This window comes from Sinocyclocheilus rhinocerous, unplaced genomic scaffold (assembly GCF_001515625.1).
Source record: "Sinocyclocheilus rhinocerous isolate Xijiao unplaced genomic scaffold, SAMN03320098_v1.1 scaffold986, whole genome shotgun sequence".
NCBI classification, from domain to species: Eukaryota; Metazoa; Chordata; class Actinopteri; order Cypriniformes; family Cyprinidae; genus Sinocyclocheilus; species Sinocyclocheilus rhinocerous.
In genome coordinates this window covers 206,984-233,131 of record NW_015645515.1, presented here as the reverse complement: position 1 = coordinate 233,131, position 26,148 = coordinate 206,984, and the positions used below count along the sequence as shown (strand labels likewise).

General features: G+C 40.4%; 1 protein-coding gene, 1 long non-coding RNA gene and 1 pseudogene across 5 annotated transcripts; 2 read left to right on the top strand and 1 right to left on the bottom strand.

The window, feature by feature from the left end:
- The window catches only part of LOC107706044 (cyclin-dependent kinase 11B-like), a 15,625-nt pseudogene extending 12,390 nt beyond the window's left edge, over positions 1–3,235 (top strand).
- Positions 3,236–7,323: 4,088 nt separating this feature from the next.
- On the bottom strand, positions 7,324–25,994 carry mmp23ba (matrix metallopeptidase 23ba). 4 transcript variants are annotated; one of them, XM_016509608.1, is made up of 8 exons: positions 25,941–25,994; positions 15,861–16,000; positions 15,010–15,149; positions 14,553–14,720; positions 13,472–13,636; positions 13,231–13,341; positions 9,447–9,573; positions 7,324–8,007 (listed from the first exon to the last, which is right to left on the bottom strand). In XM_016509608.1, the coding sequence occupies exons 2-8, from the start codon at positions 15,986–15,988 to the stop codon at positions 7,833–7,835; spliced, it is 1,014 nt and encodes a 337-aa protein (XP_016365094.1). In that variant the 5' UTR covers positions 15,989–16,000; positions 25,941–25,994; the 3' UTR covers positions 7,324–7,832. The 4 variants fall into 4 exon arrangements, with proteins under 4 accessions (XP_016365094.1, XP_016365095.1, XP_016365093.1 ...); XM_016509609.1 differs by having other exon boundaries at positions 15,861–15,996; XM_016509607.1 differs by lacking the exon at positions 25,941–25,994 and adding an exon at positions 21,719–22,200.
- LOC107706040 (uncharacterized) lies at positions 16,483–16,986 on the top strand. Its single transcript, XR_001636127.1, has 2 exons — positions 16,483–16,822; positions 16,855–16,986. It is a non-coding gene; the product is annotated as an uncharacterized LOC107706040 (long non-coding RNA).
- Positions 25,995–26,148: the final 154 nt, after the last annotated feature.

The following is a 26,148-nucleotide window of genomic DNA, read 5'->3' as shown; positions in this document are numbered from 1 at the left end:
GTAATCCCAAACCAATGGCGCTGTCTCAAACTATACCTACCTCTTCCGGTTTGTCTGATTTGTCTTTGTGTTTTCCGAATTGTTATTTTGTTTTCGGACTTGTCATTGTGTTTTCTGACTTGTTATAATGTTTTCTGAACTGTTGTTGTGTTTTCTGAATTCTTATTTTGTTTTTTAGACTTGCATTTGCGTTTGTAATTTGTTATTTTGTTTTCAGAATTGTGATTTGTTTTGCACTTCTCGGCCACCGTAGTTATATAATGTGAAACTCTTTCAGTTCCAATGCCAAATTCATTCATTTGCTATCTGATCTTTTGCTTTGTGTCCATCAAGTTCGAGAGTAGGCGGTGTAGTCACTGGAATAATTCATCCAAAAATAAAAATCTGCTGAAAATGTGCTCACCCTTAGGTCATCCATGAGTTTGTTGAGTTTGTTTCTTCATCAGGTTTGTAGAAATGTAGCATTGCATCAGTGTCTCACCAATGGAGTGAATGGGGTGAATGGGTGCCGTCAGAATGAGAGTCCAAACAGCTGATAAAAACATCACAATAATCCACAAGTAGAGTCCATAATCCATAATAACTCTTCCTCCAGTGAAAAAGTGTTCTGGTGTGAATCAGGAGAGAAATCTGCACAGATCAAGCAGCGTTTAAACAGCTCTAAACATATATGTGGCTGGATTTTGATGTGAGAGACAACAGCAGATGCACTTTTTCACTGAAGGAAGCGTTATTATGGATTATGGACTCGTATTTTAAGCAACGGTTTGAAGTTAAAATGTCTTTATGGGTTTGTTTGTTACAAACATGCAGCTTTCCACTTCACAAGATGTTAATTTGCAAAAATAACCAGTACCATTATATACAGTGGTGTGGCTTTCTTTTGTTCTAGTTGTAACCTTTTGAGTATTTTCTTTTGGTTCTACCACCTTAACCCTTTTTATTGCTTCAGCATATGTTAACCCTTCCGAAACCTTGACACTTTGAATTTTCATTGCTTCTTTTCTTACTTGACATCCACCATAGCCAGCACTGTGATCACCTCCACAATTGCAACATTTGGGTTTTACACCCTGTCCACATTTTCCATATTCATGTTCTCCACTACACCTCGCACAATGTTGTTTTCCCTTACAAACAGCTGCCACATGCCCGTACTTTTGACATTTATAGCATCTAAGCGGAGGAGGAACATACTGTCTAACAGCATAGCTTATAAACCCAAAGAATACTCTTTCTGGTAATCTTTCCTCATCAAACTGCACCATTACAGATAAGCTATCCAGCTTTTCTTTATCTCTAACATATTTCAGACGTTTGACCCCTACCACTTTTGCTCCTGATAAACTTCTCTTGATTGTGTCTTCTGATACATCTGTTGGGACCCCTGTTATTACTCCCTTCATCCATTTCTTCTCTTCCAACAGTGTACACGAAATTTTTTTCCCTGCTAATGTCTTTAAGCCTAGTACCTGTTTTTGTTGTCTGCTATCTTTACAAAAAAGTAGCAACTTTCCATTCCGTAACATTTTCGCATGTTCGATTTTCCCGATCTCTTCTTTGATCGCTTTAGTTATTTTCAGTGGGTTCAATGCATTCATATTATCGGACAAGAAATGTATCATTACCTTAAACTCTTCCTTTTTCCTTTTCTCCTGTTGTCTTTCCCTTTCACTTTCCGAACCAGAAAGTTGATTCCATTTTTTTTTCCTTTTCCGATTTTCTACTATGTTCCAATTTCCATTTTTACCTCCTTTCTCCCCGCCAATACATTCATCCTCTATGTCCAGCTCACTTCCTGATCCTACGTCACTTCCTTCCATCTCTGCTCCAGTCACACCCTAGTGTCACCAAGCGCCCTCGTCGTCTACTTCACTTTGTCAGGCAGTTCCTATTTAAGAGATTTCTTGATTGCGACCAGGTGTGGCAGTAATCAGGCCTGGGTGTGGCTAGAGAAATTGAACTCAGGTGTGATAAACCGCAGTTTTAAGAGGGGGGCAAACACTTCTTCACACAGGGTCATGTAGTTTTGGATTTTGTTTTCCCTTAATAATAAAAACCTTCATTTAAAAACTGCATGTTGTGTTTACTTGTGTTATCTTTGACTAATATTTAAATTTGTTTGATGATCTGAAACATTAAAGTGTGACAAACATGCAAAAAAATAAGAAATCAGGAAGGGGGCCAACACTTTTTCACACCACTGTACATTGTGTCAATTTAACCTTGCTCCTTTGTTTATCGTTCCTACAGTGACGCAAGACAGTAGCAGTTTCCACATCAGCTGCTCTTGACAGTTTTTCTTACATGTCTGCTTTCTGTCTCAGGTTTCTGACGTACTGCCCTGCCAAGCGGATCAGTGCCGATGAGGCACTTAAACAGGAGTATTTCCGGGAGTCGCCGCTCCCCATCGAGCCCTCCATGTTCCCCACATGGCCGGCCAAGAGCGAACAGCAGCGGGTGAAGAGAGGAACGAGCCCGCGACCGCCGGAGGGAGGACAGGACTTCAGCCAGCTGGTACAGAAACTCTTCTTAAGTCCACATGAAATCAGAAAATGAAATCAGTACATGATTCAGCAGCGCATGTTGTTCTGAAGAACAAAGCTAGATTCATGCTGCACTGCAGCTTTCTTCACACTGTTTGAAATCAATCAGTTCTGTCTCTGTTGACCAAGAGGAGGCACAATTCAGCTCTTTGTCTTCTCGTGTCGTCATGTTTGTCTTCCTAAAACTCCTGGTTATTGTTTCTCATTCTCATCTCTCTGTTGTCCTCTTCAGGGTGATGATGATCTTAAAGATACTGGTTTCCATTTGACGACTGCTAACCAGGGTGCCTCCAAAGCTGGTCCAGGATTCAGCTTGAAGTTCTGAGCTCCGGCGGCCAGCAGGCTTTCTTTGCGTGTGTCTGACACGATGCTGAGACTCATTTAGAGAACGAGCATCAGAGAGCAGTTCACTGGACTTCACTGAGACACACAGACTCTGGGGAACAGTTTTCTTTTTACAAGCACCGAGGACCTCCATGAAGTTCAAGTGCTTTAATTTCCTCATGTTCATCTGAAATATAATGTGTTGGTTGGTTCTGCTTGGTTTGAAAACGAGCAGCAGATCAGCATTTTCAGATTTTCTCTTTTATTTTTTTCTCTTCGTCTGCAGTTGTAGCTGGGAATAGGATGTTGAAAATCCATTTTTGTGACATCATATGAATATTAAATAAAACCGTTTTAAAAACATTGATACCACGGTCTGTCTGAATACTAGATTCTGATCGGCTGGAAGGTGTGCATTAAAGTCGTTGAATGCACAAATAGTTTGTAGTGATTTTACTTTCGCTCACAAAGGGAGGCTAAATAGTGTAGTGATGGGAACTCGTGGCACCGATGATGATGAGATTTTCGGATCACATGTCACTTTAGATACGGTTATGAGTCCATCAGATGACCACTTCCCCCTCTCTATGGCAGTAGGAGAACACTCAATCTGTTCAATCATTCAGAATGAATGCAAACTGAAGGGAATTGGTCAACTGGTTTATCTGAAAGAATGGTGGGATATCTTAACCTCAAGAGCACCAGCAATTCAAGTTTAAAATAGTACAAGCTAAATAAAAAAGAGGGACATAGGATTTTTTTTTTTAAAGAAAAATTCAGCAGGATGCCGTTAAGTGTTCACGGAAGAGATGAGTTTCAGTTGTTTCTTGAATATTGTCAAAGATTTGTTGTTCCAGATGGGGGTGGGGAGATCATTCCACCAGCAAGGAATAGTGAATGAAAAGGTTCTGGAAAGTGATTTTGTGCTTCTCTGTGATGGCGTCGCTCACTTACTCAGACTTCTGGAGCAGATGAAGACTCGTAAGAGTGAGGAGGAAGTAGGCGGGTGCTGAGCCTGTGGCTGTTCTATATGCAAGCATCAATGTCTGGAGCTGGAGGCGAGCCGCAACCGGTAGCCAGTGCAAGGAGATAAAGAGAGGTGTGATATGGGCACTTTTGGAATCGTTGGAAAGTAGTCTAGAAATGACAAGGGCCTGGACAAGAAGTTGTGCAGCATGCTCCGTTTAAAAGGGCCTGATGTTTCTGATGTTGTGCAACGCAAACCTGCATGATTGAGCCGTCTTTTGCCTGTGGCTGTTCTATATGCAAGCATCAATGTCTTGAGCTTGATGCGAGCCGCAACCGGTAGCCAGTGCAAGGAGATAAAGAGAGGTGTGATATGGGCACTTTTGGAATCGTTGGAAAGTAGTCTAGAAATGACAAGGGCCTGGACAAGAAGTTGTGCAGCATGCTCCGTTTAAAAGGGCCTGATGTTTCTGATGTTGTGCAACGCAAACCTGCATGATTGAGCCGTCTTTTCAATGTGGTCTTTGAAGGTCAGCTGGTCATCAAAGGTTACACCAAGATTTCTGACCGAACTTGATGGGGTAATTGTTGATGAACCTAGCTGGATGGTGAAATCATGCTGTAGAGTCGAGAGGCAGGGAAGATGAGAAGCTCAGTCTTTGCCAGGTTGAGCTGTAGGTGATGTGCTTTCATCCATGCCGAGATGTCCGCCAGGCAACCTGAGACCCGTGCAGCTACCGTTGGATCATCTGGTTGAAATGAGAGATAGAGCTGTGTGTCATCAGCATAGCAATGGTAGGAGAAGCCATGTGCCTATAATGATGGGTCCTAGTGATGTAGTGTATATGGAGAAGTGGAGGGGTCCAAGAACGGATCCCTGGGGAACCCCATTGGCCAGTTGATGTGCTTTGGATACCTCTCCCCTCCAGGTAACCCTGAAAGACCTACCTGTGAGAGATAGGATTCAAACCAGTGCAGTGGAGGTCCTGTGACGCCCAGTGAAGAAAGGCTGGACAGAAGGATCTGATGGTTGGTGTCGTCGAAACCTGCAGACAGATCTAACTAATGATTTGAGATCAGCTTTCGCAATCAGCAGGGCTTCAGTGACCAACAGTCATGTAGTCTTAGTTAAGTGGCCATTTAAATCCTGACTGGTTAACATCCAGCTGGTCATTCTGAGAACACAGGTCTGTAACTTTCTTCTTCTGAAGTGTTTAGTGTGGTTTTTTTTTTATCAGTGACCCCACCTGAGCCTGCTTGAAAGCGTTGGGGAAAGTGCCTGTGAGGACAGATGTGTTGATGATATGTGAGTGCTGGTAGAAGTGTAGGAGAGATTGCTTGCAGAAGGTGTGAAGGGATTGGGTCTGGAGTAGGGTTGGGTATCGTTTGGATTCCTAATTTCCGATTCCGATTTTGCTTATCGATTCCGATTCTTATCGATTCCTAGTTTCGATTCCAATAAGATAAAAAATCCCAAAAATTAAGTCACACATTCAATAAGATAAAAAAATCCAATATAAAAAAAAATTGTCAAACATTGATGTCAAACATTTATTCTGTCTTTTTTTACAAAGCATTCTGTTGCAGCTGAATAACACGAGCAAAAATCAGCAGCCTACAGAACACTGCAAGAGGAATATTCCCTATGCTTAAAAAAAATACCACAGCAAAAACTACTAGATTAATATAAATTTCAAATATTAAAGTGTTAAAGACAAGTAAACAGTCAGTAATAAGATAGGAACAAACAAATCAATTAGCAATATCATAAATAAATACAACTGAACACAATTTCAGGTACAGAAACTGTAATTAACAGTTTAAAAACACTGCATAGTTTTGTTTTCATAAATAAAATATAGATTAATCAATTAAAGTTATTAAATATATTCTCCGTTCCTGCACTTAAATAGTTTTTAATCACATTAAAATGCGAACGCAGGAATCGTTAAGCAGAATCGAAATGCACGCGTCTTATCGAATACCCGGTTCTTGGAAATTTGGAACCGGTTCTAAAATGGAACCGGTTTTCGATACCCAACCCTAGTCTGGAGGTGGTAGGATGAAGTTGAGATACAGAGGAGAAGTTTAGATACGTCCGCCTCTTTAAGGACAGAGAAGAAGAAGAGAAGGTTGTTAGCTGTGGATGTGGTTGATCTGAGTTCTTGGCTGTGTGAAGCTGAAATCTTGACATTTTGATGTACTTGTACCATTTTCTCTCAAATCAAAGCGACAAGTACCTGCTGGCCTGGAGGAGAGAGGGCAGATATTGTCTATACAGGATGTTAATGTGGAGCATAAAGTGTCTGTGGCAGTATTCACATATATTGATGAGAACTGGGTGGGAGAGGGAAACAAGGATGATACTACAGAGGAGAGGTGAGAGGGAGAAAGGGAACAGGTTTCGTCTGAACGAAACTGGCGGAGCGGTTGGTGGAGCACAAGAAGAAGCAAAGATTATGAATGTAGCACTTGAGTGGCATGGATTACCTTTGTTTTGTTTGGGTTTGATGCTCATGGTTCTTGTCATTTCAGAGCTTGACGGACCCAGTCTCCCTTCACTTTCAGTATATGGAAGAGCAGCCAGCATATTCTTCAAAAATCCTCCTTTTGTGTCCTGTGGGTTGTGTCCTACGGGTTTGGAGCAATATAGCAGAATATTCTTTTGTGTGAGAAAATCTCCCGAATATTCTTCAGTAGAGAAAATTTCCAAGTCATTTTTCTAAAGTGAAAACCCCACTTGCTCCTCACATTATATAAGGTCTCTAATCGTTTGTTTCCAGCTGTAAAAGGGGAATTCAGGAGTGAGCCGTCTACCCTCATGACCATTTGTTTTCCACTAGCTTTTCCACTCTTTAAATTGCTGCCATGTCTACAAGATTCCAAATAAATGCTCTGTGGCCTATAATGTGAGCCAGTGTGCTGATGGGTGGCATCTTACACAAGGTGAAAATTAAAATCAGGACTGACTACCTCTTTGTTTTAGAAATGAATTGAAACCACAAACTAGAATTAGCCTTGGATCACTACCAGTGTTTAGTACAGTTGATTATTTCTATGAAATGACTGTCTGAAAAGAAAATGCTAGTGGAATATAGTCAGAGAACGGTCGTGTTGGTCAGCTGTGTAATACGAGAAGACACTTGGATACACCGAAACATACAATGGAGTCCAAAGGTGAGAAAACACTGGGCATTTTAAGTCAGAGAACGGTCGTGTTGGTCAGCTGTGTAATACGAGAAGACGCTTGGATACACCGAAACATACAATGGAGTCCAAAGGTGAGAAAACACTGGGCATTTTGAAGCAAGACATCCATGCTTTAAGATTGAATTTCAACATTCATAAGTTTAACGATTAATAATAATGATGTAAAATGAACATAACTTAAGAACATCTCATGCTGGATATCATGAATCATCAGGTTTTGTTCATGCCAACTCTAGTGCTGCTGTCATTAAAGCAAAAGAGAGACACTAAATAGTAAGACATTCAGAAATTAATGTACTTTTTTTCAGTTTGATTGGTTGTAATTAAAATTCACATTTTCAAGAATGAAGCCATTTCACCAGCGTTTTCAGACTTTTAGACCCCACTGCATTTTTCCCCCAAGCTTCATAAATTTTTTTAATGGATTTGAACGTTGGTTGGCATTCTGGATGAATTTAAGGCTTCAAATGACAGAATAAATTGTTTTATTTGGCAAATAAGAAATGTATTTACAACGCACACAAGTAAAAACCCTGATATTAAAACATTTGGCAATGTGTATGTATGAACTGACATGAATATGTGCCCAAGTGAGTGATGTTCCACAGTACTGTGGTGAACTTTAACCCTGACCCCGTCGTTTCCTCAATGCTGCAGCTATCCTGAGATGAGTGATGTCAGAGCCTTCTCTTCCAATCAGGAGACAAGCATGAGAGGATGCTGGTCTGGATCTGGTCTGAGCTAATGTTCTGGATATAATTCGCGCTCTAGGCTTATGTCAGGTCCTCAGAAGCGCACTCGTACCCTCCAAGAGTACGTGGTCAGCACCTTGTTCTTCTTCCTCACGATGCAGGTGTATGTGCCCTCACTGATGGCATTTGCCACGATAGTGATGTGGTCGTCTTTCAGGGAAATGTAGCCGGGATGAGAAAATTCCAGAAGCTCACCATCTTTATACCAACTTTCAATGTAAGAGAATACTTTAGGTTAGGACAATCGTAACAAACACATATCTCACATATGCTTCAAACCATTTTCCCTTTGAAAAAACATCCAGATTCAAAACTAATCTTGCAAATCATCAGAATTAACTTCACATACAGGGCCTGTAAAAAGACTTCTTCATGTTTGTTTTACAGCATTGAGTCTCAGAGGAATTAAGTGATTGACAGAAAATGACTCCTGGGGCACACCAATAGTGTACATTTTCAACTCATGGTCGTGTTAGTAGAGACTCCAAGATCTAAAATGGATTGGTCATATAAGGGAGACATCCAAAATGTGCACTGTTGGTGTGCCTCCAGAACTGGGCTGGAAAAAGTGATCTGAAAGATTTACAAAGACCAGTCCAAAATAACCAATTTCATAAGAATTAAACTCTGTGGTACAGTGGACCTACAGAGACCCAGAGTTGCCCAAACCGGATTTAAACACGCAGGAACGCTTCGCACAATAATAATAAAAAAATTCTTAAGATTCACTACAGGTGCATCCACAGATGAATTTAATCTTGTTCTAATGTTAATGAATTTGGATTATTCTAAATGAGAGACCGCATGTTTGGGTTAAGTAATTTACATGAAAAATATGCCCAGACCAGACAGGTCTCCCTATCAGACAGGAGTGTCCAATCCTGCTCCTGGAGTGCCAACGTCCCGCAGAGTTTAGCTCCAGCCAGCTCCAACACACTTCCCTGGAAGTTCCTAGTGAGTCTGAAGACCTTGATTATCTGCTTCAGGTGTGTTTGTTCAGTGGCTCTCCAGGAACAAGTTTGGACACTGCACACTGTTATAAGGGTTTTCCGTACCACCTCACCTCTCAGGATTATATTTGTTCCAAATTATTGTTATTGTTAATCACTTCACCCTATGCTGGAGGATCATGCATTGTGCATTGTCCAGTAAAATGTGTCTTTCTGTGGCTTGAATAAAGTCTGTATGCGTCATATAGAGAGCTATGATAATATATATTACGCTTTCTCTGTTCGTTTGCCCTGTTTTTTTTTTTCTTTCAAACAACGAACTTCAAACTCATCAATACCGCTTTGTTCATTCTTGAAGTGAACCTTTGCTTGTTTGGTGCATGGATTAATTGTTTTGGACTGCTTTCTTGAACTGAATGCGATGTGTGAGATACCTGTGCGTTGTCCTAGCCGTGGCACGGCTCTGCGCAGCGCTTTTTGTCTGGTGTGCAACCACCTTAATGGGGTGAATATTTCTGTCAAAAACACCAAGTGAAATCCTCTGTGCTTCAATGTTGTAGAACAATAAAACATGAAAACTACTAAGGGGCAAATACTTTTTATAGGCACTGTAGTAAACTGCTTTTCAGAATCAGCATGGGTATGGAAACCAGTCAAAGTTACTATAACAATCTGTGTGTAGAAAAGCAAGAACTCACTAGATTTTGCCTTTCTTGGCTGCTATCTTCTTACCACAGCGGAAGGTGAGGTTCTTTCCCTCCACAACAAACTTGTGTTTTGTCCGTGGGGGAGTTGGGGTTGGCGGAGCAGTGGGAAATGGGAATTCTGTTTGAAATTTAAAATGAAATGAGATTGCACAACTGATTATTTGTCCAGAACATAACGGTAACTAGCAGTAGCATTACTCCTGTTGTTTGAAAGTCTTTCTGACTGTTCTCTTGTTCACTCCCAGTGTTGCAGTTGACCTCCCTCACCCCAACCATCTCTATTCATAGACCTACTACATTTTTGGAGTGGCAGCATCGGTGAAGTCAGAACATGATGCCAGTGTTATGTACTGTAGGCTGAGGAATCAGAAAATTCTCCACTTTTTGTGTGCATTGTTGTAGGTAATCTTATTTAGACTATATATATTTATTTCAATTCTTAAATTGGATGATTAGCTTGCACTAAGTCATATATGACTGCACCATAAGGACTGCCCTAATTTCGTTGTACTTGTATGGTGACAATAAAAATCTTGAAAATCTCTGTGCATCTAAAACACCAAAGCCCACTTCACATTTGAATTTTCGTATTCTGTCAGGTGAAAGGATAAGGGTCTACAAATTAAATAGCACACATGCCCACTTGTGATCATGAATGCTTGTATGTGGAGTGTCAACTCATGATCATTTTAGTAGAGACTCCAAGACCTGAAATGGATTGGTCATATAAGGGAGACATCCAAAATGTGTACTGTTGGTGTGCCTCCATAACTGGCCTGAAAAAAGTTATCTGAAATAATTACAAAGATAAAGTCCAAAATAACCAATTTCATAGGAATGAAACTCTGCAGTACAGTGGACCTAGAGGGACCAAGAGTTGCCCAAACCTGATTTAAACATGCAGTCTTGTATGTGGAGTTTGACTGCACAGTCATAGTATGCATGTATCAAGCATATCCATCCATGCTCACGGTGAATGGATGGAATATACGTTAAAACGCAGTGTTCAAAACAAAATCAGAAAAGAGAAAATTAAGTATACCTGGTTGTTAAAACTGTAAGACTTACTGAAACCTGTCTCTCTGGGAAACTAATGTCATAATCTACAATCTTGATTCGGGTGCAGCTGGGAACTTTATGGGCCTTGCACTTGCCAAGCAGCTTAACGCTTCATTAAAGCTACCTCTGACCATAACTTGTTGGCTGGGATGCCCCTGGGATCTGGAATTAACTGACCTGAGTTTCCCTTCATCCTTGGATGACATATTCCACAGATTAATTGGTCCTCTTGATCTGGGACTAGATGGAGGTCTGACTGTTAAGTTTCTTGTCTGTTACTCTACCATCCTCTCAAACTACTGCCTGTTATCCCCGAACCACTATTGACTCTTCCAAGTTGCCACCTTTCTCTGCAGGGTTGCTGGCCTCTTCCAAGGTAGTGCAGTGACTCTTCCACCCAACAGACAATGGGTAGCCAAGCCTGCCTGTGGGGGCTACCATCCTGCAGGGTTTAGCTCAAACCCTAATCAAACACACCTTAACTATCTAACCAATGTGTTCAGGACTACTTAAAAATATAAGGCTAGTGTGTTAGAGCAGGATTGGAACTAAAGTCTACAGAAAGATATAATATAGGCCCTACGACTGTGCCTTTAAGTTGCTTGGAACGTGTCCTACACAAATGAGTCTTTTTCACTTTGTGCTCCAGAGAGAACTGCCATGGAGAACTGCCATCAATGAGGTCCTTAGCAGTGGGTTCAATCGTCCCTTAACATCGCCAGCTGGGGATGGTTTCTTTTTTATAGCAAAGAAGTATGGTGGTCTCATCCCCGCCATTAAATTAACAGAGGCTCAATTGAATCAAGATAAAGAACCATTACTGCTTTTGAACTTCTTCAGAGTGCAACCATCTTTACCAAACTGGTTCGATCTGCTTGATCAGATCACGGTGATCGCATGTTAATGCCAAGTGTAAACGCAGCCAGAGAAAGGATACATGCAAAATGTGCAGTGTTGGGGTGCCTCCAGGACCAGGGTTGGGAACCACTGCTCTACAACTCCTTGTGCCTTCACAAGTCTGCCTTCAACACTCCTGCTGGCCATTATGAATTAAAAGTAATGCCATTCAGGCTGGTTAGTGCCTCGGCCACAACTCTGCTCTGTAGCATCATTGCAAAACCCCTTGCCAATCTAACTACGAAGATCTCTAGGCAGCTTCTATGACTGAGAAGGCTCACTTGGCATTTAAACAGCTAAAGCACGAACTCAACTGCACACCCATACTGACCTTCCCAGATCCTTAGTTGCCCTTTATAGTGCATGTAGATGCCTCAGACTTCGAGGTGTGGAGCTGATTTGTCTCTTATCTCAGAGTTGGCACATGAAGAATGAAGACAGGCATGGTTTCTGACAGAGAGTCACAGTTAACTTCCCTATTTTGAACAGTCACCTTCAACCTAATGGTCAAACAGAGAGGGTTAACCAGTAGAAGACCCTTAGATGCTTGGCCTGTAACAATCAGACTTCTTGAAGCTCATGTCTGATTTGTGTAGAGTTCACTCACAGCACCTTGTTCAGTTCCACTGTAGGGTATTTACCCCTTTGAATGCCTGTTTGTGTTCCCCCTATTTCCGGAGCAGGAGTCTGAGGTCTTTGTACCATCTGCAGCGCAACTGGTCCAGAGGTGGCAACTTGCCTGGTGGAGTGCAATTACAGCCCTACTGTATATAGATACACTTAACAGCAACAGGAAGAGACTATTCAGCACTCAGTCCTGCGCCACTACTCTGTCCAGATCAATATGCGTTCATCCCATCTCTCACATCATGTGTCTTGTCCCTCTGTCTCCAATCCCTACCCCATGTGCCACACATCATCGGCAGTCAACCAACATACACTGTTCATTGGCTGCTGGACTTCCGACTGCTTGATGGATAAGCCCAGTATCTCTTCCACTGCTGCTACCCAAACTGTGGTTCAAAGAACATCAGGATCCATTCCTATGAGAGGGGCTCCCATAAGACTTCTGCCTGAACTGACCTGTCCTGCTACTAGATAACATTATATTCTTGGGTTTTTCTAGTTTGCCAATCAAAATGATTGTTTTCACTCTTTATCTATTTATGTTAAGCCTATTCAATACGCTGGTGTTCAGTCTTGAGCCTAGCTTGTTTGTTAACCAGCTTCTGTGAAAGTTTAGCATTCTTTGTTGAATCTTTAAGCCATTTTTTGTATCTTTTGAATGAATAGTACAGAACAGTAAAGGCATTTTCAGTTTATACTTAATGTGCACTTACTACCATTCCCAGTAGCTCAGCGGTTGAGCAAAACCCTGTCTGGAAGGCTAGGGTTTGATTCCTACCTAGACCGCAGGTCACAATAACTTGTTCCGCACCACTGTTCCTTTTGTTAACTTGTGTGAAATATCTTTGATATTTTTAACAAACATCTCAGCCTAGTATACAATTTTAGACCCACATTCAGCAAACATTTTGCAGAAACTTCTGCACCATTATTTGAATACATTTTTGATACCTGTCTATTATTGTGGTATAATCTAAAAAAAAAACTTGCCCCTAAACAACATGCAACAACAAAACGATCTGTGGTTATTTGTTGTACATATATTTCAGATGGTCTCTTCCTGTCTAAGCAGGCAATTCTTGGCCAGAATAATCTGCAATGAGGGCCACACTTTATATTGTTTACATCTGATGGGTCTCATGATTTTTCTATGGACAATTACTTTTTTGTTTTGTGGAATAACAGGACTTACCATAACAGAAGTCACAGCTGGAAGGACAGTGTTTCTGCATGAGTATCCTCTTGCTGTCACAATAACCCTTTCTTGCCCAAGCAGGACAGATAAATAATCGATCCAAACATCCTGAAGTGGTATGGATAGGACAACAAGAAATAAGAAGGTGTCATGTAATTGTAGAAAGGCAACGGGAAGACAAAAGTAATCCAGTTTGTATAGTTATTTTGATGTTTATTCGTGCTTATGAGTAAAATACCATAGAGTCGATGTAAGCCCCAAACCTCATCTTGAGTGATGAGTTTGCGGCCTGTCAGTGTGGCGTTGAGGTGCATTAAAGCCTTGCGATTCTGGGAATGCATCAAGCCCAGTACATGACCGATCTCATGAGCAGCCACGTGAACTAGATCTGTCAGCCACACTCCTGAATACAACAACAATCACAGACAGACCACAGTCAGGTCAAATCTACTTCTTCAAATCTGCAGGATTCTGTATAAACAGAACGATTCTGAATAGACAGCTAAACAAAATAACAAGCAGTTTACTATAGGTTTTGATCAAATGTTATTTGCTGCAGTCTTTAAAAAAATTAATTTTAAGAAATATTGTTTGACTGAATGATTCACCTCACTTGTTTCAGTACTGGATGAATCAGCATTTTTGAATAAATTTCTTGAATGAATGATTCAATGACAAATGCATTTTTAGCAGTCACTTGTTGCCACCTACTGGCGTAACAATGTAATCAATGCAATCTTTATTTAACACCATTACATTCAAAAGCTGATTTATCGCTACTGTAGACATCAGTGTTTATATTTTTTGAGACCCCCCAAAATTTCACAAATCCCGTTTTCAGGGGAGCCCATGTCTTATTAAGGGGAGCCGAGCTCCCCCTAGCTCACCTGTAGTTCGCACCCTGTTTATATTGTTATATGCTTCTGTGATCATTTTAATTTTGTGACAGAAATATCTGTGTGGTTGTTTGTGAAGTTGTTTCAAACAACTGCTCTTTTTGGATTTGAATGTTGCAGTGTGATTGTACTTGTTAAAGTTTTAATAGACATTTTCAAAATATGATGTAATAATATAAAAAATAAAATTCTCATTTCATATTAGTTTAGATTGTAAACAAGGCACATGCAGGTTCAGTAGGGGTTTGATATGATCTGTCTGGTCAGTTCAACGGTGTCTGTATATTTCTTTTGGGATAATGAACATTTCTTAAAACTGTCACAGCCAGGAAGCGACCATTTCTGGACCCCTTCTACAGCAAGTAAACAATCAGATTCCAATTTTCTCAATTCTCACTCAATGGGGGAAAGAGCAACACGTGCCTTTATTCCAGCTGAAGCGCATGTTTCCCAGAATCCAGTACTCGTCATCATCAAAGTGGATCTCTCCGGTCTGAGGGAAGAAGGCGTGGGCCAGCTCTCCGGTGATGCCGTCGAAACAGTGGTGCAGGTAGGACTGCAGACAGTCGGTGTGGTTTACAGAGTAGAAGCCTGACGAAAACAAAAATGTAACAATGACTAACCATAAGACACATCATTGCAGAAACTAACTAGCTAGTCAGGACCATCTCCCGAAAGCTCAGGAACATTGTCGCACATTGTAACAATGTAACTTGTGACCAGAGTTGGCTAATTATGCTTTTGGGAAACGCACCCCAGATCGGATTTGAAAAGAACTTTTTCCCAGAAACACAAAACCACAAACTTGCCTCATTCTGTGTTACTTTGTGACTTTAAACTCCTCTGTACTGCAACAAACAAACAAATGTATTTGATGTACCGATTTTGATGTCGGCCTCTTGATCAGATGGGACCTCACGAAAACTGAAGGGCGAGACATCGCTCCACATAGAGAAGGCCTTGGCTATGCCTCTCCTTGTGTCACTGGCATTCAAAAGATTCCTTGGAAATGACAGCAGTCTGCACGAATACACAAAGCACCCATTAAAATATGGACAAGTAAACAAGTGAGCCTGGTTTCTCCAAAGGTTTTTTCTCCATTTCGGTCACCGATGGGGTTTTGTTTCCTTGCCGCTGTCGCCTTTGGCTTGTTTAGTTGGGGACGCTTCACTGATTGCACAGACACTATTGGACGAGATCATCAATGAACTGACTTTAGCTGGAAAATGACTCTTTGTTATTGTCTTCTTGCATTATTGACAAACTATTTACCTGTTTTACACTGTAAAGCTGCTTTGACACAATCAGTATTGTATAAAGCGCTGTACAAATAAAGGTGACTTGACTTGACTTAAACAAAAAATTGCATTTATTCCCTGAGGATAAATTATCATCATCCGCTCATGTTGTTCTAAACTTGTATGACTTACCCAGCCACTATCAAGTATAAAACAAAGTTTTATACCATATAAAGTTTGACAGACCAGGATATGTAAGACGCCAATGACAAATGAATGACATAAATATACTGTATGACCAGAGGGAAACAAATTCTGTACTCATTGTCCATTGGATACACTCATTTGAAATCCTAGAGCTTCCTGACACGTGCAAACATGGAAAAAAATGTAAATAGGTTATGAAATTTCAACAAAGCAGAAGCTGTGCATGACTTTCAAACAGAGGGCCGTGATATCGTACAAATGCACAAAAATATAAAAGGATTCTTACTTGTAAGTCAGCTTGAATTTGTCCCACTTCAGTTTCTCTGGAGTGAGCGTGTAGCGTTTGTTTCGGGAAAGGTGAAGCACATGGGAGCGGGCGTCTTTATGAATTCCAATGATTAAAACACCAGACATGAGAGCTTCTTCCTTGGACAAAAAAATCTCAGATTAGATTAGATTGATCTGTGAGCAGGATTTTCCATGAAGGTCTGTGCCACGCTTGCTCCTACAAGAGCGATAAGTCCACTTGTGAGGTGCTTTAAAGTGTGATTTGCTCTAATAAATGGCTTGTTGAGCCAGGAACACATCTTGTATTGATTAGTCAGGAGTGAAAAGAGCGCAGACAGAGAGGAAAGTTCAGTTCAGTTATTAAGTCAGACTTGTTGGGCTTCTCTTCTCATCTTTCAGCCAGACTACTCGACTGTTATTTTATGCTCTTTACAGAACAGTGCATGCAAAGCACTGCAATATATTTACATTCATACATACAGCAGCACATTAATACACTAATGTATTTTGTATAAGTGGTAAGTATTCAACATTTTAAATTTAAAACGTCAAAACTGAAACACCTTATAATGCACAAAAAAGTATTATCTGATGTGTAAATAAACTTCGAGATTCAGATTTGCTCTACAGTGGCACCTAACTATTTATTTTGGGAGTTTATTATCTGTGATTTTTCTTGTGAAAGAATTTGATCTCTGCTGTATTACGGAGTAGAAGAACTACATTTTTGGTCAAGAGTGTGCAACCACAGCCCACACATTCACACAGCAAACACAGATGCTATCAACTTTCTGATGTACTCAACTATATGAGTGATCGTCCTAGAAAACCATCGCCGACAAACAGCCATTAATATAACTTTAAAGACCCCATGACATTGTTTCCTCTGTTGACGTAATTCATCTGCATGCAAGATCAAGCTTTTTGGTCCGTTTAGCAGAAAGTGAGTCTATAGTATTTGTCCACTAAAAGGCAAGTCATTTTTAATGGAGGTCTCAAAGCTAATAGCCACAAAAATCCAGTTTTAATTTCATAAGAATGTGCACTGTAATGAATTGGCAGGAAGATGCAAGTCTATGGGGAAAAAAAAAAAGAACAAAATTAAAATGTCCTTTACTAGCCATGAAAAAAAAATCGCCTGATTTTTATATTGTAATTCCAGAAGGTATTTGGCCTGAATTTGAACTCAGACGTTGATGTTGAGAGCGCTCTCTGGGTTTCATAAAGCTGTCCAAATTTTTTCACTTCGCTGGTAGTCTGACCTTAAACTAGTGTCTGAAACAGACACATTAAGCAGACATTCACAGACACATACACAAACACAGCAGAGAGCCAAGGAGTCTCTGGGTTAGAAATCGACAGTGTTCAGTCCTTTTTGCTTCACACAGAGCCTACAGTCTTCAAACTGGATGACTGCATGGACTAACATGGAGGATTTTCTATACAGGCTGTAATGTCCTTTGCTGAATTTGATCTCAGTCTTCTGGAAAGAGTCATGTGTTGATAGAGCGCCAGAGTCTGAGTGTTTCAAAAGGTAAAAAGCGAGCAGACGCCACTTGCAAGCGCTGATCGGAGCAGTAAAGTCAAAATAGTTATAACTAGAGGAGATGGAGACTATTTTAGTCAGATGGGGCAGAGGGGACATTCCTGAACTGATTCGCTCTTAGACCAGTCTTTATATCACATGCATTTACAAGCAGACACGGTTTTTTTTAAGCTGCACTCTTGGCAAGCAGGACTTCCATTCTTTTTGAATGGAAAATAAATGAAAATGGAAAAACGTATTTCAGGTCCAAGATAAGTTGACGGAGTGGAGCTCCCAAATGACAATGTTTTGGGGCGATCAGCTTGGCGCCTAGTTTAATCCTACAATATGTGTTCAGCTACCCTCAAACTCGTGATGTAAAGGAGTTTTGAGACTTGAGTAGGGTCTCTTTGCAGGTTTCTTGAGTTAATGCAACTATATGCCAAAGCAGACGGTCACAGGACTATCTAAAGATTTATTCAGAGATCCCCAGATCCCCATGAACCAAGCAGAAACACAAAGGGTTGGACGTAACGGGACATGAGTGCATTTCAAGAAACTTGTGAAGCTAATACATGGACGAGTTATCGAAAATACATGGGCATTACTGCTAGGTAGTACTCTAATAACACCTATGAGTCTTCATAAACTGTGTGCCCTGCTCTTAGAGAGCAGATGATGAACAGAGTCATCAAGAGCAATAAGAAATTTGATCAATGCCATTTTAAAGGCATCACTAAATATATACAAAATACGCTTTTTTAGTGGGACATGATTTGGAGCCACATTATTTGCCCACGTCTGAGGTTTGGTGTTGGTTGCCAATGTCAATGTCAACAAGAATTTCATGCAGCTTTCTGCAGCTGGCACATTCACTGCATCCACTCCAGTCACTTCAGTGGGTTTCCGAGACAAAAGAACGTGGAGGCTTAGTGCCCAAGCACCCACTGGATAAGCCACAGAGCTCTGCTGGTATTTCATCCACTGAAAAACCCTCAGTCCAGCTGCAATCTGTATGGTTGCAACAATCTGCTAATTTTCTCATTTAGCCTTTCTCTGTTTGACTGGCGATAACACCTTGAAGTAAGGCAAAGATTTACATTTAGCATCTTACAAAACGTCTACTACACTTGGGATAGAAACCGAATGGTTTGTGGAGAATAATGGTGAGGTCTGTGGTGGCAAAGAGAGCCTTGTTGTTTTGGTCTGCGATGAAATCCACAGAAATGTTTGACTACTGACCAACATTACTGACCAACATTTTTCATATATATAGTGCCTGATGATCAGTGTTGAGGGAAACGCAAGTTACATAATCAGATTACTTTTTTCAAGTAACTAGTAAAGTAATGCATTACTTTACATTTACAACAAAATATCTGAGTTACTGAATTCCTTGTATGGCCTCTTCAACTCGTCTGCAGCGCTGCACAGGACTTGCTCGAGAACGATTTGTCATTTTGTTTTTAGACCACGAAATCAACGATGTCTCCAAAGAAGAGTGTTTTTGGTTGCGAGGGAAAGAGAACCTTGTTCAGCTTCCCAAAGAGTCCAGCGTTAGTGAACACAGTGGATGCAGTTTGTTTCTCCGGAGCAGCAACAGAGTTACACAAGCGTGTTTGTTTGTTCCCGGCGTTTCAGTGACGAATGTTTGATAAACAAATAACATTAAAGTCAATAAAGTTTTTGTTCCGGTTTTATTGACGTCGTTGTCACAGCTTGCAGACGATCGCTACGTGAAAGCTTTAGCTCCGCCCACGACACGCCTCTTTTCAGAGAGGAGCGTAAAGCTGTCTGTCTTTTATAAATCTGATCAAACTAAACACTCTTCAGAGATATGAAGGTCAAGTACTGCTCTGGAGGTACTCAAGATTACCATGAGACCTTTCAAGGTAATTTACCGTACACTGAATTACCGTACCGTACACATTCTATTTTCTTAGAATGCCTGGTGCACATTCAGGATATCAGGATTTATACAAACACAACTTTGTTAATCACATCCATGCCATGCTGTTAGATTCAGGAACAGAAAAAGGATAAATCTCTCTTCTGGAAGGAATGGTCTGTAGGTAGAAGGTTGATCCAAGTGTCTTGGGGTTTGGCTGCTTTCCTCTTCATATTTTTGGTACTCTCGAAGAATGATAACTCTGTTCTTTGTAGCAGCACACTGCATAGCAAGACATGACAAGCACTGTGACCTACATTCAGTCTCCAGCTCCTTCCAGCATTCAACCGCTCACAAGAATCACGGTTCAAGGTGCTTTTAATGGAGGTGTCGGGACACAGCACCGTATCCGTCAATGGCTGACCTCAGCACAAACAATCAAATGATCTGTTCTTACAAATACATAACGTAATGCACAAGAGAGTGACGTGCCTGCAGGCAAGCTCAACTTACAAAGCATCATTTAATCCTGTAATTAGTTCTGCCTTGTTAAAGCCTCTTTCCTAAACCAAAGCCATAATTCAGAGCCTGATCGATGGTCACGCTCCTTCCATGACAAAGACAAACTAGCATCTTCCCAGCTACCTTTGTGGTGACCAAACGATCGCTTTCCAAAGCTGCGGTTCGTATTGTTCATACAGTTCGGAAGAGCTTCAGCTTCTCTTATTTATTCTTCCACAGCTTTCTTAACTGTTGCTCACGAGCAGATTTAACGCTGGGTCATGAGCTGCCACTGCGGACTGTAAATTATGTAACACTGCTAGATCCAGAAAAGTCTTCTGTGAAATAGAAAGGTCTGAGATGTGGACTGGATATATTTGTAGATTTACTGAGACAGTGACCACTCCAGTCCATCAGTTAACATCTGGAGAAGACAAAAGCTGAGACAAATCCATCAAGACGTTTGTAGCTAAAATACGAGTCCATAATCCATAATAACACTTCCTTCAGTGAAAAAGTGCATCTGCTGTTGTCTCTCGCATTAAAATCCAGCCACATATTTGTTTAGAGCTGTTTAAACACTGCTTGATCTGTGCAGATTTCTCTCCTGATTCAGACTAGTTTTTCACTAGAGGAAGAGTTATTATGAATAGAGAACTCCTATTTTAGCCAGAAGCAACAGTCTGAAGTAAAACATGTTTCTTACAAACACACAGCATTTCGCTTCACAAGACGTTAAATGACTCTCTTTCTGACGGCATCCATTCACTGCAGAGGATCCATTGGTGAGCATGTGATGCTAAATTTCTCCAAATCTAATTTGACGAAGAAACAAACTCACCTACATCTCGTATGGCCTGCCTGAGTAATTTTTCTGTTTTGGGTGAACTATTAAGTGCACTAAATGACTGCAGAATCCCTGCATACGTCACCAGAGAGCTGCGGTCGTCAGTAGAACATCCAGTTATGACATTTTGATTAAACATTTAGTAAAAAACATTTTAAAAATGCAACAATGATATCTATAACATGCATTTAGTTTAGTTTTTATTTCATGCCGACTAGTGAAATGTGTTTACGGCTCAGGTGAATGGCTCAAAAGTCTTCCAGGACGACATGTGCCTCCTCCAAGCTCCATGCCACTGTGATGAATGGGGATGCTAAAGGAAAGCTCTCTCCAGGCATTACAGACATGCTCCTTGCAGGTGGCATTAGGGGGAGTGAATATACTCAATCTAGGGAGAGTTTTATTGGACAAAACTTTAGATATGCCTGTGAGTGGAAGAGGAGTTGTTCTGTTTCTTGGAAGAGAAGAGAGAGCAACAACAGCAGCCTATATTTTGAAATATTGTTAAGTGTTTTTCTTAGGGGACACTTGCATAGATTCAAAGTGAAGAAAACTAAAAGCCACAAAACACAAAAAAATGCATTTTTGGAGGCGCCAATTGGTGCGTCCTCGAAAGTTTCATAATGTAAAGTAGAAGAGAAAAGCACAAAGAACCCGCAGCACAGAACGCAAACACGTACAGTACGAATGAACTGCAGATGAAGCGTCCTTCCTGCAAACTCTGGCTCTGATATCAGCCAGCGGTCGATCTTGGCCCGCGTCTGCTCTGTCGTGTATTTGAGGTTTGTGTGCCGAATCGGACGCGCCGGCCAGACAGACGTCGTTCATCACCGCGTCGCGTCTCGCCACGAGCATCGCGTTTTAAGAACGACGCGTCAAGTTAAAAGCAGTTCCCCGCGTCGCGCTTTAGTGAACGCCAGGACGCGTCCCGTGTTGAACGACCCTTCACGACTTTTAGGTGTTTTATAACTCGAGCGGATCAGTGATTATCACATCACGCGTGACACCATTGAGCCGCTTTGACGCGCGTCTGGAGTTCTGCAAGGGAAAAGAGCGCTTTCTGAGAGCAGCCGAAATGAAAACCTAATGGCATACCTCAGATCTCCAGGCAGGCAAAGCCGTGACTTCATGCATCCAGAGCCCGAACCCCGCGACCGCGAGCAGAAGAAGCCCTGCGAGGTTTCCTTCTCTCCGCAGACTGCCACAAACTGCGCGCACCATCTCTGCGACGCCGCCGTCCAAATAACTGCCCTTAGCAAAGACGTGTCAAACCTCACCATTTATGTATTTCCCGTGGGTTGCTTGGCTTGCCATTGGGAGCTCGACAGATGCGCGGAGAGTCCGTGCGTTCCTCAGTGCGCCAGACTGGAGCTCCTCTGCTGCACACATTGTAATGCGATCAATGCAGCTTTTACCACACTTGCTGTCTCATTGTCATTTTTGGAAGATTAATCATCTTTCAAAAGACATCTGCTTTTGATTTTGCCTCCTGAACGCATCACGCTTGCATTTAAAATAAAAGTAGCCCAACCTACCACAAACTGCTGAGCTCTGCATTGGCTTAATCTCAACCAAAAATGTTGTTTTTTAAACCTTTAAACAATGTAAATTGGACTTTTAACATTTACATACAACATACAGGTGCATCTCAATAAATTAGTGTTAAATGTGAGCCAAAATCATCACAATTAAAAGAACCAAAGACTTAAACTACTTCAGTCTGTGTGCATTGAATTTATTTAATACACGAGTTTCACAATTTGAGTTGAATTACTGAAATAAATGAACTTTTCCACGACATTCTAATTTGTTGATATGCACCTGCATAGAGCGCTGAGTCACCAGAAAGGTTGCCATGCCATAGAAGAACAGACATTTCCTTAAAAGTGTATCAAACATATTCTTCCAGTCATGGATATTGCATTGAATCAGATATCATTCTGAAAATTACTTTACCTGTCAAGAGAGAAGCCTCAGTGATGGGGAACATTGTAGTATGTGCAAGGAGTATTTATTTTATATATCTGATAAGTATACCAAATAGAGTCACTCTTGAAAACCAAAAAAAAAAAAACTTGAGTATATTAACTTAAGGATACAACACTACAGCAGAAATAAACCTTAAATTACCCAAATTGCTTGCCTGTCTCCATCTGTTTCAGCACCGATAACCGTGTTCATGACCATCAGTGGGGCAAAGTAATGATGGTGAAACACAAAAACAACTGAACAGAGATCCCGCTGTGATATGAACTGTGGATGTCCGTGAATGTTAGATACAGGTCTGTGCTTGAGATCTAGAATAGATCAAATCCAAAGTTTTCTTGGTATCGTTGTTCATGTGTTTTTGTATTCACCACAACTCTCTCCCCAGCCGATTGTCATAAATGTGGCGAATGAGCGGAAAAAGACACATGATTGAAACAGAACAATAATAGCCCACAGTAACCTGGAAAAACAGCCAAAAGTTCAGTAAGCACAACACACATGACCCTAATACAGTGAGGAGACAACCATCCGAAAGAGCTGAAAGAGTCATGAAAGAGCAACACTAAACCGCTCATTTGCTCTTTTCAACTCATATTATTCAGGTTATCGTTTTCAGGAGCTTTATCACTAATATTGCTAAAATTATCATTGTTATAATGATTTTATTTTCATCTACTATGGGCTTCCTCTCAAACTGTTACTGATTTAACCTTTCACATATAATTTTTTATTTATTATTTTGTTCCTTAAAATCTATCTAAATGTGTTAAGCTATATATTACAGAAAAAAATCACAAGACTAATTCTTTTTTTTTTTTAATTATGACCTAATTATTATTATAATCATTGTATATTCTAATGTCTTAATTTCTGTTGTGTAGGTTTAACAATACAATACAAAAAAAACAAAAAAAATTTGACTTTATTAATTAATATGGACCGAAATATAAACAGTATATTCCGATTATAAAGATTTTATTTATCAATTAACTTCTATTAACTAAATCAAATCAACATTTGGTGTGTGTGAGCACACTACAGCAAAAGAGAAATAACTGGCTTAAAACCATTTATGGTTGGTGAAAATACTAATGGCCTAAGACTTTTGCACAGTACTGTATACACACAGAATATATATATATATATATATATATATATATATAATTATAAACACAACTGGACAAAATTTAGATCTCAGCTGACAGAAAAAAATGCTCTAATGGATTATTAAATGATTCAAATGTACAAAAAATGAATTAGTTTCGTTTAGTCTAAATGGATAGTTTACCCACAAATAAAAATACTGTCATCAGGTTTGTTGTTCCACATCTGCATGAACTCTCTTTCTTCTGGGAGCCTTAAAAGACCCTGACTTTACCATTGACCTGCATTCTCAAAACCTCTTCTTTTATGTTCCACAGAAGACTGAAAGTCACGCAGAAACTAGCTTGATTCACACAGCTGTGCTGTAGGAGTCTTTCAGATATTCCTGCATTATTACTGAAAACATACATATGTGGCAAACACGTACAAATGAGGATGAGGCTGGTTTAACTCTCGCAGCATCTAATGCATTAAATGTCCAGCACAGGTAGACATGAGGTGGTTTTGAAGGGATCATCATTCTGACTTTATCTGCTGGACTCAGAGAAATGTCTTCTTCTATTGAATTTAAAGGCAGTTTGAAAACCAGCTATGGTGCATTTCTGCCACCTACTGGCACAATCCTGTATTATGTTTACCAATTGTATAATTTTTTTGAAGTCTGATTCAAAGCTGCGTTTCCTATATGAAGGCGAGAAATTATCGTATCACCTCTTCTTTTGCCACAAACTCTTCTCACTTCTTCTCCCTATACTTCCTCATGTCTTCCCTTTCTTTCCTGTATCTGCTTTTTCATTTACCCCTTAGTTCCTGCACTAAAAAGTATTCATGAGTACTTTAAAGTCTTATTTACAACCTCACTGCTTCATTTCTCTCATCCCCCGCACGGGCCAAATCCTTGCTGCTGAATACTAAACAAGGTCTGAAGGGTTTCTATAGGGACACCCTGTCTTGAGTCAGATGTCCCATGTTAAAGTCTGCAAGGCTAGATAGAGAATCTGATCAAATATCCACGTTTAGCAGATGAAGCTCTTCCACGCACTGAAGGACTAACTGAAATGCAATCAGTTCTGAATGAAGATTTAGACGTTCTTCTGCTGAAGCGTATATATTAGACAGACATATTAGTGATGCTCATCTGTTTTCCCCAGCGAGTGCAGACTAACTTACTGCACCATGGAGGCAGAGCTGACAGTGACACTAGCTATCGGACAAATGTTGAAATCAGACATTCACATTCTTTGTGCCTCATTGTTCACAATCCATCAGAAACTAGACCTTTTACTGATATACTCACCTGATTTCCAAAGACATTTCCACTGGTGATGTGGTGTCTTCTGCCGCTCGTCTGAGGAACCACGCTCAGTCTTGAGTTTCGATGCCAGAAGATACATTTTATTTCATCATCAATGAGAATAAAACGGAGATGCTCTCTGCAGCAAAACATCTCCAGAATGATCATCTTGTCTTCTTTTTATACAGTTCTGACTTTAAGGCGTTTTCCATACATAGAATGGTTCCTTTGTGCATACAGTTCGATATTTCCCTAGAGAAGGGGTTCTTGTTATGGTAAAGAAAGAAGGCCCCCACTTATGTTTCCCAGATGTTTCTAATCTTAGGGCCTGTCTACTTTAGCCACGTAGGCCTGTTTTTACACACAGGCATATGGGATTATAATGGAAGTATAACTGGATATATTAATGGCTAGATTCACCTTGATTATACTTGATTAATTCCTATTTGGATTAATAAAAATCTTCTACAGTGACAAGCTGAAAGCACCACATCACTCTGGTATCACATACTTTCAACATGTGTGTGTGTGTGTGTTGCTGAACTATATACAATGCATTCTACTGTAGATCTTATTATAGCACTGTATATTCTCTTAAAGAGGTCCGATTACCCCCCAAATCAGTCCCAGCCAAGGATGGGAGTATATTAAAGGGATAGTTCATCCAAAAAAAAAGTAATCATTAACTCACCTTCAGTTGAAAGTAGCCACTGACTGTTTGGTTACCACGTTCTTCAAAATATCTTCTTTTATGTTCAGCAGAAAAATAGAAACTCGTGAAAGTGAGTATAATGGTGGGTGAACTGTCCCTTTAATTCCCTTTTTTTTTTACATTTGTCTGCTATATTTTGAGCATGTAATCCAAATTTCATTTTAGACCCTAGACTCCTTACATCCGGAAACTAGAGTTTCTGAAACTTGTCCCAATACCTGATTATAACCTTAGGTTTACTTCTGGTCTTTTCTCCCGAAAACAAACTATCTGAGTTTTATCATCGAAATCTTCATTAATTGCCTTCTGCATTCACTCCTTTACCTTCTTAGCATCCTCAGAGAAGCGTCTGTGGATGTACACCATAAGTTGGCTTGTCAACCGCCATAAAATCGTACAAGAAGAAGAAGAAGAAGCGTCTGTGTG